The 13,512-nt window shown below is 42.8% G+C and overlaps 1 protein-coding gene across 2 annotated transcripts in view; it reads left to right on the top strand.

Annotated features, from left to right (window-relative positions):
- Positions 1 to 13,282, top strand: part of EDA (ectodysplasin A) — a 57,732-nt gene extending 44,450 nt beyond the window's left edge. Inside the window, exons 3-8 of one of the 2 annotated variants that reach the window (XM_075259853.1) lie at positions 3,551 to 3,580; positions 8,961 to 9,149; positions 9,227 to 9,261; positions 9,852 to 9,903; positions 10,472 to 10,593; positions 12,723 to 13,282. In XM_075259853.1, the coding sequence (XP_075115954.1) occupies positions 3,551 to 3,580; positions 8,961 to 9,149; positions 9,227 to 9,261; positions 9,852 to 9,903; positions 10,472 to 10,593; positions 12,723 to 12,974 (680 nt within the window). In that variant the 3' untranslated portion in view covers positions 12,975 to 13,282. Of the gene's footprint in view, positions 1 to 3,550; positions 3,581 to 8,960; positions 9,150 to 9,226; positions 9,262 to 9,851; positions 9,904 to 10,462; positions 10,594 to 12,722 lie in introns of both variants that reach the window. The other variant, XM_075259852.1, reaches the window with a different exon arrangement.
- Positions 13,283 to 13,512: the final 230 nt, after the last annotated feature.

Here is a 13,512-nt window from a genome sequence, read left to right as displayed (position 1 = left end):
CTCAGTGTGAATGCCCCCTTAGAAGTTCTCACAAGACGCTTCTATCTCTTCCTTTGCAGCTCCGACTTTGTCTGGTGTCATCTGACTGTTGTCTTTCAACTAAGATGACGTTGATGCCAAATCGCCTCTTTTTGTGGTCCGTTCCTCTTGCGTTCTCATTATAATTTTTAGTGAATTGGAGAAGGCTTGCTTGCTACTGATTTTTTTTCCCACAGCGCTTTATGGTTGCGGCTTGCTACGTGGGGTCCTAGCCTAGACATGGTTTTAAAATATAAAAGTTGAAATCTCCCGTCTTCTTTAGTTTGCATATAAAAATTTAAAAAAAAAAAATGAAGACAAACCTTTTCTATATGGTCATGTTAGAAAATCCCTGTTAAAATAGAAAAATATTTATCCCGTACATTGGACGCCATGGCAGGAAAAAGAAAATACCTACAATGTTATATACTGTGCATGAAAGTATAAAAAAAAAATGGGGGTGTCAAAATTCGGTGACATGATTTTTTTCAATTTTTTCAATCAAGACAAAAACTTAAATAAAGTAAATGTTATTATTATGAGGGCACTGACTTGTGCAATGCCGAAAAATGGGGCTTTGGAGTAAAATGTGAAAGCATAATAATGAAAATACACGTATATACTCGAGTATAAGCCGACGCGAATATAAGCCAAGGCCCCTAATTGGCTTCAGCCCTGGGCTCAGCCTTGGCATAATCGGCGACTCTGCAGATATTTCAGCCATGATTCAGTTCCGTGTAGTGAGTGCTGCCTCCTCTAGTCACTATTTGCTTCTGTTGACCTCCTCATGATGCTCCGAGCACGGATTCTGGATAACGGGAATCCATTTCCAATAGGAGATAAGTGTTGGATCGGGATCCTGAGATGGTGAGGTCTGACCAAGAATGGACGTGCCAGTTCAATGGAGCAGTCACACATTGACATTGCCACTCTTTGGGACTGCCAAATACAGAACTGCTGCCTGATAGGGATAAATGGAGCCAAAGTGTGCAACCACCAAACTGGGAATCTGGAACCCCCATTTTTGTGATTAGTGAAGGTCCTGGGATAAGTTATTTTCTTGGTATAATGCTTTTATATATTATGTGGTTCTAAGGCAGAGGGTCAAACCGCTTGTACGTTGTAGGCCGAGTCTAGTAGAGTCATCAACCTTCGTGTTTGGATTATCGTTCACGCAGCAGACAAAGCTCCATATCGGCTGTTCAGAGGAGACCACGTGAATTGGGCATCCATATGAATATCGCCATTCCAGTACCCCTTGTGGCACCATTAGCATATCCGAAAAAAAGAAACCAAATATCTCACCAATGGAAGAAGTGATCGGGAAGAGGTTTTGTTCATGTGATTGCCATACGACTATTTCGGTAACCAATTCCCATGAAAGAATCTAAGACACCTTATAGGTCTTGTCTCTACATTTAAACCACATTTTCTTCCAGTGGTAATACACGAGGATCGGCTCGGTGTTGTTTGTTTTTTACCTTCTCGGTCTTTGTCCATCTCCAATCGTATTACTTCCTAACTTCTATGACTCGGTGTGTGCAAGTCTTTCGCTATACAAATAAAGTTGTGGTCAAAATCATTCAACCATTATTCGAAATTTCTTTAAAAGGATTTACAAACGTTCATCTGTTTGCAAAAAAAAAACACCAAAGTCCAGATATATAAAATATTAGATTTTTTTTTTTTTTTTTTATTCATGTTATTTTTCCCCAGGAGACAGTACATATACAGTACTATGAAAAAGTTTGGGCACCCCTATTAATCTTAATCATTTTTAGTTCTAAATATTTTGGTGTTTATAACCGCCATTTCAGTTTGATATATCTAATAACTGATGGACACAGTAATATTTCAGGATTGAAATGAGGTTTATTGTACTAACAGAAAATGTGCAATATGCATTAAACCAAAATTTGACCGGTGCAAAAGTATGGGCACCTCAACAGAAAAGTGACATTAATATTTAGTACATCCTCCTTTTGCAAAGATAACAGCCTCTAGTCGCTTCCTGTAGCTTTTAATCAGTTCCTGGATCCTGGATAAAGGTATTTTGGACAAACAATTCAAGTTCAGTTAAGTTAGATGGTCGCCGAGCATGGACAGCCCGCTTCAAATCATCCCACAGATGTTCAATGATATTCAGGTCTGGGGACTGGGATGGCCATTCCAGAACATTGTAATTGTTCCTCTGCATGAATGCCTGAGGATTTGGAGCGGTGTTTTGGATCATTGTCTTGCTGTAATATCCATCCCCGGCGTAACTTCAACTTCGTCACTGATTCTTGAACATTATTCTCAAGAATCTGCTGATACTGAGTGGAATCCATGCGACTCTCAACTTTAACAAGATTCCCGATGCCGGCATTGGCCACACAGCCCCAAAGCATGATGGAACCTCCACCAAATTTTACAGTGGGTAGCATGTGTTTTTCTTGGAATGCTGTTTCTTTTTGGACGCCATGCATAACGCCTTTTTTTTATAACCAAACAACTCAATTTTTGTTTCCAAAATGAAGCTGCCTTGTCCAAATGTGCTTTTTCATACCTCAGGCAACTCTATTTGTGGCGTACGTGCAGAAACGGCTTCTTTCTCATCACTCTCCCATACAGCTTCTATTTGTGCAAAGTGCGCTGTATAGTTGACCGATGCACAGTGACACCATCTGCAGCAAGATGATGCTGCAGCTCTTTGGAGGTGGTCTGTGGATTGTCCTTGACTGTTCTCACCATTCTTCTTCTCTGCCTTTCTGATATTTTTCTTGGCCTGCCACTTCTGGGCTTAACAAGAACTGTCCCTGTGCTCTTCCATTTCCTTACTATGTTCCTCACAGTGGAAACTGACAGGTTAAATCTCTGAGACAACGTTTTGTATCCTTCCCCTGAACAACTATGTTGAACAATCTTTGTTTTCAGATCATTTGAGAGTTGTTTTGAGTAGCCCATGATGCCACTCTTCAGAGGAGATTGAAATAGGAGATCAACTTGCAATTGGCCACCTTAAATACCTTTTCTCATGATTGGATACACCTGGCTATGAAGTTCAAAGCTCACTGAGGTTACAAAACCAATTTTGTGCTTCAGTAAGTCAGTAAAAAGTAGTTAGGGGAATTCAAATCAATAAAATGATAAGGGTGCCCATACTTTTGCACCGGTCAAATTTTGGTTTAATGCATATTGCACATTTTCTGTTAGTACAATAAACCTCATTTCAATCCTGAAATATTACTGTGTCCATCAGTTATTAGATATATCAAACTGAAACGGCTGTTGCAAACACCAAAATATTTAGAACAAAAAATGATTAAGATTAATAGGGGTGCCCAAACTTTTTCATAGGACTGTAGCACTTGTAATTCGTGCCGCGGTGTGCGGTAACCTTCTGTCCGCCGCCGGCTTTAGAGTTGGATATGAAGGTTTGGAGACTCTGCTTTCTAGGAAGTCTCTGTTCTTTTGATGTCTTTATTCTCCCTGAGAGGTGGCGGTGACAAGTATTGAACGTTTCTGTGACTCATATTTTTCCTCTTTTCAGATCCAGGTTCAGGCAGAAACAAGAAAAAAGGTAAGTGCGCGTGTTTAGGAAATGGCTACATAAGGAGAATGTCAGAGGCCGGGCTTACGTACGGTGTCTGTAGTGTGACTGACACAAGGTAAACACTATACTGAAGAACTTTAATGAAGTGGACAGTAATAGGCCGTCACCATGTCACTGAAGGGGTTGTCTAAGACTACATATTGATACAGTCAGGGAGGGTTTGACACCCTGTACCCCCACTGATCAGCTGCACAATGTTGTGCTATTGGAGCAGAGAGCTGATCAGTGTAGGTGCCAGGTGTCTGATACCCATCAGTCTCCTATTGATGACCTATCCTACGGATTGGCTTTCCGTTTTCTAGTCTTTGACGACCGCTTTTAAGCCAGCATACCTATACATTTTTACATTATTAGACAGTTTCATAAAAGCTTTGAAAAGTTCCACAATTTTCCAATCTATTTCCTGTATCAATTTGTCGCCATCTCTGCTAGTTGCCATTTATTGTTAATTCCACTGGATAAAGATCAGTCTATGGTCATGTGATAGACACGGACGCTCAGTGCACGGTGCATTAATCAGAGCTCTACTTTGTAATGCACCAAAGCAGTGCACCAGCCATGCAAACCTTAGTGGCAGGTTAAGGTAGATTTGATTTCAATGGGGTACCACTACAGTACCAAAACCTGCTGCTACAGTTTGTATGGGGAGTGAGCACCCCGGCTCTCAATATGTAAGCTTTACTGACCTGGAACAGCTGATCGGTGTCGGTCCTAGGTGTTGGACCTTCACAGATCTAATATTGATGACCTTTCCTAAGCAGTAGCTGGATAACCCCTTTAAATAGAATCTATCATCAGGTTTATACTGCCCTGCATGAGAGTAGCATACATTAGTGACAGAGACCCTGATTCCACTCCTGTGTTAGCAGAGACTGTTCCTGCCATTAGGTTTTTCTGTGCTGTGTCACATCACGTCTGCAGACTCCTTTCTTTGTGCACAGCAGGCACTGAGAGATTTCTACGGTTTCTACAATGTAAGGAGACTGTAAAGTAATGTATGTACTTCTATAAATTTGTGATTAGCTGTGTTATTGCAGATCGAATATTAGTTACAGACAGAAAATCTCTTTTATTGTACTCAGATTTCTCTCTTCCTGTGTTAGGGATGTTTTTTGCTGCATTGTGTTCTGTATTTGCAGTCCAGTGTCCCAGGATCTTCTACATTATGTTCTCTTGGGCTTTTCTCAGCCATTTGTTTGCTATCAAGGGAGCCTTCACACGGAGTAAACACGCGTGTATTTTTGCAAAATACACGTGTAAAAGTAAGACTCCCATTGACTTCAATGATATTTTTTACACGTGTAAAAATGCGCCTGTAAAATGTCAATGGGAGTCTTATTTTTACATGTGTATTTTGCAAAAATACACGCGCTCCCTTACTCCGTGTGAAGGCTCCCTTACTCCTGGCAGAATTGCATGTAAAACCAGTAGTAGTAGTAATAGATAGGGGAGGCAGACTGCTCCTTATTGTACACAGCCACAGGCTTAGACAGAACTACAAAATGTGGTGCAGCCATAATGAGGCTATCAGCAGAAGAAAAACTGATATCACACAATTTATGAAGGTTTATACGGCCATAGAACAGACTACACAGCAAGACCCTGAACATATTTCAACTTTTCATGAAAACCTTGATACCCTATCAGTACATGACCTACACTTTGGAGTCCTACGTAGTCATAAGCTTGCAAATTCCACATGCACATGCCCTCTCCCCCCTCCTCATCTGATTTACAGCTTCCTCCTTGTGCAAAGTACAGGGAGAAAACCGTACATTAGTGTCAGGAGTGCGGGAGACCCACCAGGTAATGAGTCTCCCTATATCCAACAGCCATCCAACAGGGATGTTATGGGAACTGCTGTATATTACAGTGAAGCTTTCGTATGTGAATACAAATATAAAACAAGTCCTGTTACAGCTGAATAATATTCAAAGCATAGTAATATCATATGAACATTAAAGGGTTATTATGGTAATCACAGATTATTCCCTATCCACATTATGGGATTGAAGGTGTCGTGTGTCCTATATGAATAGTACAGCAGGTCACTTATGTGCTTAGCTTCTCTTTTTAGTTAAGTGGAACTGCTGGAGATGGTGCTTTGCTTCTCTTAAAGGGATTCTATCATTAAAACCACACGTAGGAATAGCCTTAAGAGAGGCTATTCTTCTCCTACCTTTAGAAGTCTTCTCTATGCCGCTGTTCTGTATAAATTCCGTTTTTTGTCTGTATGCAGATGAGGCGTCCCCAATGCTGCGAGAGAAATTTCCAGCACCGCCTCCATCTTCTTCAGGAATGGCCTCTCTGCGCGTCTTCTCCCAGAGCTTCTACGCATGCACAGTTGATTCTGCCATCTGGCCTCGGGCAGAGCTGACTGCGCATGCCCGACTGGTGTAAGCGGCCATTTTCTTGTGGCCGCTTATACAGTAAGCTGGGGTAAGCGGCCACAAAAAAATGGCCATGTGCTTGTGCAGTCAGCTCTGCAGAACCAACTGCGCATGCGTAGAAGTTTGAACCCAGCTCCGGGAGAAGATGCAGGGAGAGGCTGTTCCTGAAGAAGATAGAGGCGGCGCTGGAGAGTTCTCTCGCAGCATTGGGCACACCCCCAGTGCTGTTTGAGCACTAGGGACCGCCCCCAGTGCTGCGAAAGAACTCATTTGCATACAGACGAAAACCAGGATTTATACCGAATGGCAGTGTGGAGAAGACATCTAAAGGTAGGAGAAGAATAGACTTTCTTAAAGCTATTCCTACGTGTGATTGAGAAAAAATGTGATTTTAATGATAGAATCCCTTTAAGTCTTCCCATGAAGGTGAATGCAGCAGCATGCACGCTTAAACTGTGGTTCCATTCATACAGGAGGCAGTAACTGCTGAAATTTTTAAAGGGGTTGCCCAGGATTATAAAATGGGTTTGGGCCTGTACAGGCAGCAGAAAATGAAGAGGAATTGGACTTCTACTCTAGATTCCTCTCCATTTTCTGACTAGCACCAGATGAGTAGAGATTTTCAGCCAAGTATCTTGTGGCACTGGGCTGATCAGCCATTGGATCTGCAGCAAGATTGAGCAGGATGCTTAGGGAGCACAGGGGACGTTCCTCCTGTGCTCCGAGCACTACAGTATCATACCATTGATGCCGCCTCCTGGTCTGTTCCTTGATGCAGGTTAGCTCTTCACCTGGATCCAAATCCCACGCATACGCTGTGCACACGGCCACTTCGGGTTTGGGCCGAGCACACGGTGCATGCTCCTCCGGCCACCTTGTTATATGTGTGAACAGCACATGTGCGGGATTTAGATCCCGCTAAAGACAAGCGGCTGCTAACCAATGAAGAGGATGAGCTAATCTACATGAAGGAACGGCCCAGGAGGCGGCATCAACAGTATAACACTGTGGTGCTCGGAGCACAGCGGGACGCCCCCTGAGCTCCCTGACACAAGGTTCCTTGTTACGATGCAATACAGATTGAACATTTTGGCCTCAATTCTAAGTATCATGTCTGGGAAAATCCAGGCTTCCCTACAGTGAAGCATTGTGGTGGCAGCCTCCTGTGGATAAGTCATTAGTATAAAAAAAAAAAAAATCACCATTAATCTCATATGATTAATTCTGAACATGGCTGCCATTTTGAACGCCCTCTATAATACGCCATTTTTTATCAGAATATCCGGACGACTCCGGGTAACAGCTGATGATCTTTCCCTGTTACCTTTGTCGATCCTGGGAAAGATACTGTCTGCACTCTCACCTGCTCCGTCTCCTGCAGAGCTTACTAGCCCTTGACCTTTCCTTAGGTTTATTATTGTGTGACCCTTTTCGCGGATCGCAGTCTATAATATTCCATCATACCTACGGAGCCGGATACCCGGATACTCCTGATTAATTTTCAGGACCATGATCAGCTCCTTTCTACTAAGCCAAGTACAGAATAGCCCATTAAGTGCGGATTGTGAAAGTTTAGGAGATCTATTGCAGGAGGAGCTGGCGGTGATAAGATTTTGTAAGAGTTTGTGTATTCACGTGACCTTTCAAGAGAAGGATTTTTATTATTTTTTTATTTTTTTTTAAAGCCTCCTATACCTAGAGGGGAGGTCCCTATACTATCCCCAAAGTTACATGTATCTAACCCCTGCATCTCTGAATAGCTATGGTGATCCACACCAATCCCAAGGTTGGAGAAGATAAAAATTTGGGGCGAAATTTATTCAGACTTATGTTTCCGATTGCCTCCCTGACAGCCACATGATAATTCTGTATTGGCACTGCCGTAGGATTGGAAAGATTCTTTGGACACCGTGGGCACAAGATGGTATGGGCAAGTTAGTGCGGTTATTCGGCTGAATAATATGCCCAATCTTCAAGTTGTTCGTTGTACTACATGGGGATAATGTGTGAGGCCCGGTTCGCATCTGCGTTTGGTAATCCGTTCCGCTTGGGAATACCGAACGCATTAAAAAGTGGTGAGCAATGAAAGCCACAGACCCCATGGACTAGATTTTGGGTTGACTACATTGTATATGTTTAAAAGATGTATAGAAGGTGAATCCCCAGTGGTAGTAAAGTATTATGGGATTTGTGTTACTCTAGTTTAGTTTTGCCTCTTTTGGGGAGGGAAGAGGTGTTAGAGATGAAGAAGAATGTTTTAATTGAATATTTTTATTTTTTTTTCCTTATTTATTATGTTAAAATAAAACAAAAAGTTTTGCAAGAGATGGAAAGGAAAATTGTGTAATCGGATAGTGTTCAACCGTAGGGAACCCACTGGTTATGAAAACGGGTCCCGAGTCACTCCTAATCTGGTCGGAGTCGCTTAGAGGCTAAGCCGAATGTTGTCATTGGTTATCTCCACTCATTGTATATGGTTAAATGGCAGAGCGGTCACATTGAAATGGGAGGATTAAGGACCAGGAAATCGGTGGGATTCCCTATGGATAGACCTCCATCATATAGATGAATATTCCCCTATTCTGTGGGTGGGGAATAAGTGATGCTCTTGTAATAACCCGTTAAAATTCGATCGATCTGGAAACTTTTCACTCCATTTTAACCCTTTTGTCTAGCTGTAACTATTGGGATGCTCATACATAGATTTAGTAACACTGAACTTTCCAGTGTGCCATGGTTATGACTATTCAGAATGAAGAACCCTTCCACCTCACACCCGTATTGGGGTGTGTAACCTCTATACCCATCAGTGAATAATTCCTAATTGTATTATTCTGTCAATCCTTACATAGTAAACCATAGATAATATATGACTTAGAATTCACAGGACGATTTATGTCGCTGATATTTTTCTCAGTGCCTCCATAACCATATAGATGTCTTTTTGTATTTTTTAGGAAAAAAAGTTGGACCTCCAGGTCCATCAGGACCTCCTGGCCCTGCAGGTCCTCAAGGGCCACCAGGGCCTCCAGGACCACCCGGAATCCCAGGGATCCCTGGTATACCGGGATCAAATGCTATGGGCCCTCCTGGACCCCCTGGGCCCCCAGGACCTCAAGGACCACCTGGAGATCAAGGGCCTTCTAGTAAGTACACATTATGAGACGACGTATTGGTACAATGTGTTGGTTTGTGTGACCAATCCTTCTTCTTCTCTCACCAGGGTCTGGAGACAGGACTAGTCCTAGAGAGATACAGGTCAGACATGTGGCCTTTTAGGCTTCTCTTTGGTGACAGTTTATTAAAACCACGGCATCAATTGTTTATTCCAATATGTCTGTGACCGTTCTCCCTCTTTAGGCTTAAGGTGACGCTCTGGTGAATTTGATTGGGTTTGCAAAGTGTCCGCCGGTGAGCGTTTTGTGGTCTCTGCGGCAAAACTGTGTTTTTTTTTTTGGTTTTGTTTTTTTTTTACCGGACACAAAGTCAGACATGCAGGACTTTGTGTCCGGAAAAAAAAACTGTTTCGCCGCAGAGACTGCAAGGCGCTCACGGGCGGACACCATCTGCCGGGTGGCCGTCTCCTGTTAGCAGAAGACGGGAACCTGAAAGCGGAGACTGGGAGCAGATGTGAACCCGCCCTTAGAGTCTTAGAGATATACGGTCTAGGATTCTAAAGATGGGTCATCAGCATCACATCGGCGAGGTTTTATTTACAAGTTCTAGATTGGTTTTATTATATTTTACCTTTTGATTTTTGAATTTGAAATTTTTTTATTTTGCACTTTTTAGCAGATAACGTTGTAAGTCGTTTTCATGTGGTTTTTTTCGCTCCGGTTCTTTTGCAGCCAGCTGCAGTTCACCTACATGGCCAAGACTCTGCAATACAAGTCAAAAATGGTAAGAAACCAATTGTTGCTTTTCTTTTTTCTTCACTCTTTGTGCTGTATTTAGAAGCTTGCGGCCTTACAGAGAGGGGGGTAGACCGCTGCTGGGATTTATCTCCAAGGGGAACAAGGAATTGGTATGTCGGATTCTTGTTTCCCTGGTGGCGTGCTGGGCCATTTATTAGAAATCACATTGATGTGAGACTCGGTCAATGTCCGCAGGCTGTAGTCCTAAACAGTGCAGTCAGTGACCAACAATGCATTAGATTGTGCAAGGTATACATAAAGGGGATGTACAGGACCCCCGGCTAAGGAGGCAGTTTTGACAAAAGTGAGTATATGCTGCCTATATTTTGCCTCCATAAGATTTCAGTCATTTCCCCATTGAACTTGGAGGCAAATGTAATAGCGGCTTGTGCGACTGGCGAGGCGGTAAGGGGCTGTTGTGTTTACTGGTGGACTATAGGGACAGTGTATATTAGGATTTTGTCTGTAATGTGTACTGATGACAATGTGCTGATGCTCTGTTACTACTGACATGTACTGAGTGACTACCGTTCTCTCACACTGAGATCTTTCAGGTGGAGTTCTCCATGACTGGTCCCGGATAACCATTAACCAGAAGGTTTTTAGGCTGCACACACGCAGTGGAGAACTGGAGGTGCTTGTGGATGGTACCTACCTCATCTATAGTCAGGTAGAAGTGAGTACGGTCTTGGGCCTAGCTCCTCTTTTCGTCACCTACCGTAAAATAATCTATGTATGTAAGAGACGTTCAGTACTATGTTATAACCGTATTCAGTTCATGTCACTTCTGATGATCACCAGGCCTCGGAGAACAATCTGGCTCTTCATACAACCCATAATGGCTGCACCTCGTTGGTTTATTAGCATTTCTTCAAGCCATACATCTTAGAACCTGTTATATGTGTCTTATAAGGAGCATCATCAGTGATGTCTGCATGACTCTCATCCCGTATGTCCCTGCTTCTCTTGCTGTACCCTTGTTGGTAAACTAGTAGGTCCATATGTTGGAGAAGATACTTACATTTCGCAGTTTAGCTTGCAATTTTTGCTAGGGAAGCAAGATTTTACATATAACAGTTCATAGTTACATAGTAGATGACGTTGGATGAAGACATCAGTCCATCAAGTCCAACCTATAACCCTACAGTGTTGATCCAGGGGAAGGTAAAAACCCCATGAGGCTCCGGCCAATCGCCCAAAAAATCCCTTCCCGACTCCAATCTGGCAGTCAGTATAAAATAACCAATAACAGAAATGATTAATAAAGGACGTCTACGATAAATGAATGGCTTGAGAAGATGGCTTTAGTCCTGCAGTCTACCAAAAATAAGCCCCGACTTTATGGTCACTTTTCATCTGAATATGAAGTCTTATGGCTTGTATTTCGGTTAGAGTGCAGGAGAGGTGAGCCTGAGCGAAGGACGCGTATGAACTGCCAGATATACAAGTCAGGAGCCTGTAGGAGTCAATACCATACCTTTGTGTTTCCCATTGGCAGCATCTACCCATGGCATCCTCATAGGATATCCACAAAAACCCAAGTACAAACAGATACAGTGCAATACTTAACGCCTCCCGGTATTGGCAGCATACCCCTGTACATGAGCGCTGTGCTTTTTAATAACCACAGCGTTGTCTTTTCTGTCCATCATCCCCTCTTACACTAGTGCTTACAATGGTGCCTAATCTTTTCCTAGTGGTCTTCCGTACCCCCGGTTGTCACAGGATAGCAAGGACATTCAATGTCTCTTAATAATGGGTGGGGTAGAGAGGGGCATTCAGATATCAAAAATGTGTGTCTAGTGTTGAGCAAATAGTAACCGAATCCTAGATTCGAATAGCCCCGCTCCCATAGAATTGCATGGGAGCGGCCGATCACGAAGGGGTTAAACACGCTGGCCGGCTTCAATGCATTCCTATGGGAGCAAGATATTCGAAACTAGGAATCAAATACTATTCGCTCAACACTATTTAGGCCCCTGTGGTGAGACTCTTGAAGACTTGTCTTCAACACCAAGTTCAGGTCTTGTATGTGAGTCCTTAATCTAGTAAGATAGTGATATAGATGTATAGTTATATTGGCTACCACCATGACTCGTACTCAATAGTATATGAAGAGATCGACCTTCATGTACAGGACAGTTTTTGGAGCGGCTTCTGAAGAAAAACTGGATTTTTATCCTTTGTCCATTGTCATTGTAAAAGAACACATGTAGGGTTTTCAGGAAGTGACCTCCCTTTTTGTAGAAGAGTAAACCACTTCATGTCGTTTTTATAAGGCCGGGACCCCACGGGATGTAAGTGCCACGATTGCCATGGGAAAAATCACAGTCTGGGCAAAGCGGATTGGATTCTAGCAAATCCCGTTCCCACGTTGCGTTAAAAACCACGCTGCAGACAAACCACGATTTCCAAAACCGGCACAGTTTTGGAAATCGCTGCATGTCAATTATACCTACGGAAACGCCGGTGGTTCCCCATAGGTATAACTGTAACAGAAGTCTGCGGAGGAAACCTCTGCAAACGTTCTGTCTAATGCACTGCGTGAAGAACCACAATGCATTGCCGCCGCGGTTTTTCCTGCAGCGCCTATTTGCTGCAGGACGTCCTGTGGGGCCTAAAGGTGTTTCTGGTTCAGAATTCCCGTACAGTCCTGGGAACACATTGCCAAAGTTCGGCTGGCCTCCGCTACATGCCAAATTGTAGTGACGTGATCTCAATAGAAGTTTTCTCAGTTTGCATTTTTGGTTCCAGTAAAATGGATCGTATGTTTTAAAACTGACTTTAAGCACTTTCCTCTCACAGGTTTACTATATCAACTTTACAGATATTGCAAGTTATGCTGTGATGATTGATGAGAAGCCATTTCTGCAATGCACACGAAGTATAGAACCCGGGAAAACCAACTTCAATACTTGCTACACCGCCGGAGTCTGCCTCCTAAAAGCCAAACAGAAGATCGCAGTCAAGATGGTCCATGCGGATATCTCCATCAACATGAGTAAACACACAACGTTTTTCGGAGCCATACGTTTAGGAGAGTTTCCCGGCTCATAAACTTTTTAGAAAAGCCAAAAACTTTTAAGGCCCACACATAGTGTTACTATTCCACTTGACTTAGCAGAAGTCGCAGCCTGTGATGGGTTGGGTGTAGTGGAGGACATGAAGAAATCAGTGGTGGTTTTGATGCTGAGAATGGCACTGGATATGGCATTACTCAGAAGAATACGGACCATTCTGTGGATGTGGCGCAGGACCATGTTGCCAGTACGGTTGGGATTCTTGTTGCACTAGCCGGCCACTTCCCATGCCAGGGATCATCAACGCTGGTGGACAATTTTATCGATTTAAAATGAAATACAGACTGTTTTGTTTTTTTTTGTTGTTGTTTTTTTCCGCATTATGTTTTAATAAATAATATATACACAACAGAAATAATTTTATTAATACAAAATACAGCGCATCAAATTCTTTCCAAAATTTTTCGATCCCTACTCTGGACTTCAGCTCTAACGGAAAATGTCACAGCTCATGCTGCTTTTTAGAAAAAAAAACAACAACACGCATAAAGCACATCAAACACATTCTGTGAATG

This window comes from Leptodactylus fuscus, chromosome 11 (genome assembly GCF_031893055.1).
Source record: "Leptodactylus fuscus isolate aLepFus1 chromosome 11, aLepFus1.hap2, whole genome shotgun sequence".
Taxonomy (NCBI): Eukaryota; Metazoa; Chordata; class Amphibia; order Anura; family Leptodactylidae; genus Leptodactylus; species Leptodactylus fuscus.
The sequence above is the reverse complement of the archived record's forward strand: the minus strand, read 5'-3'. Positions and strand labels throughout refer to the sequence as shown.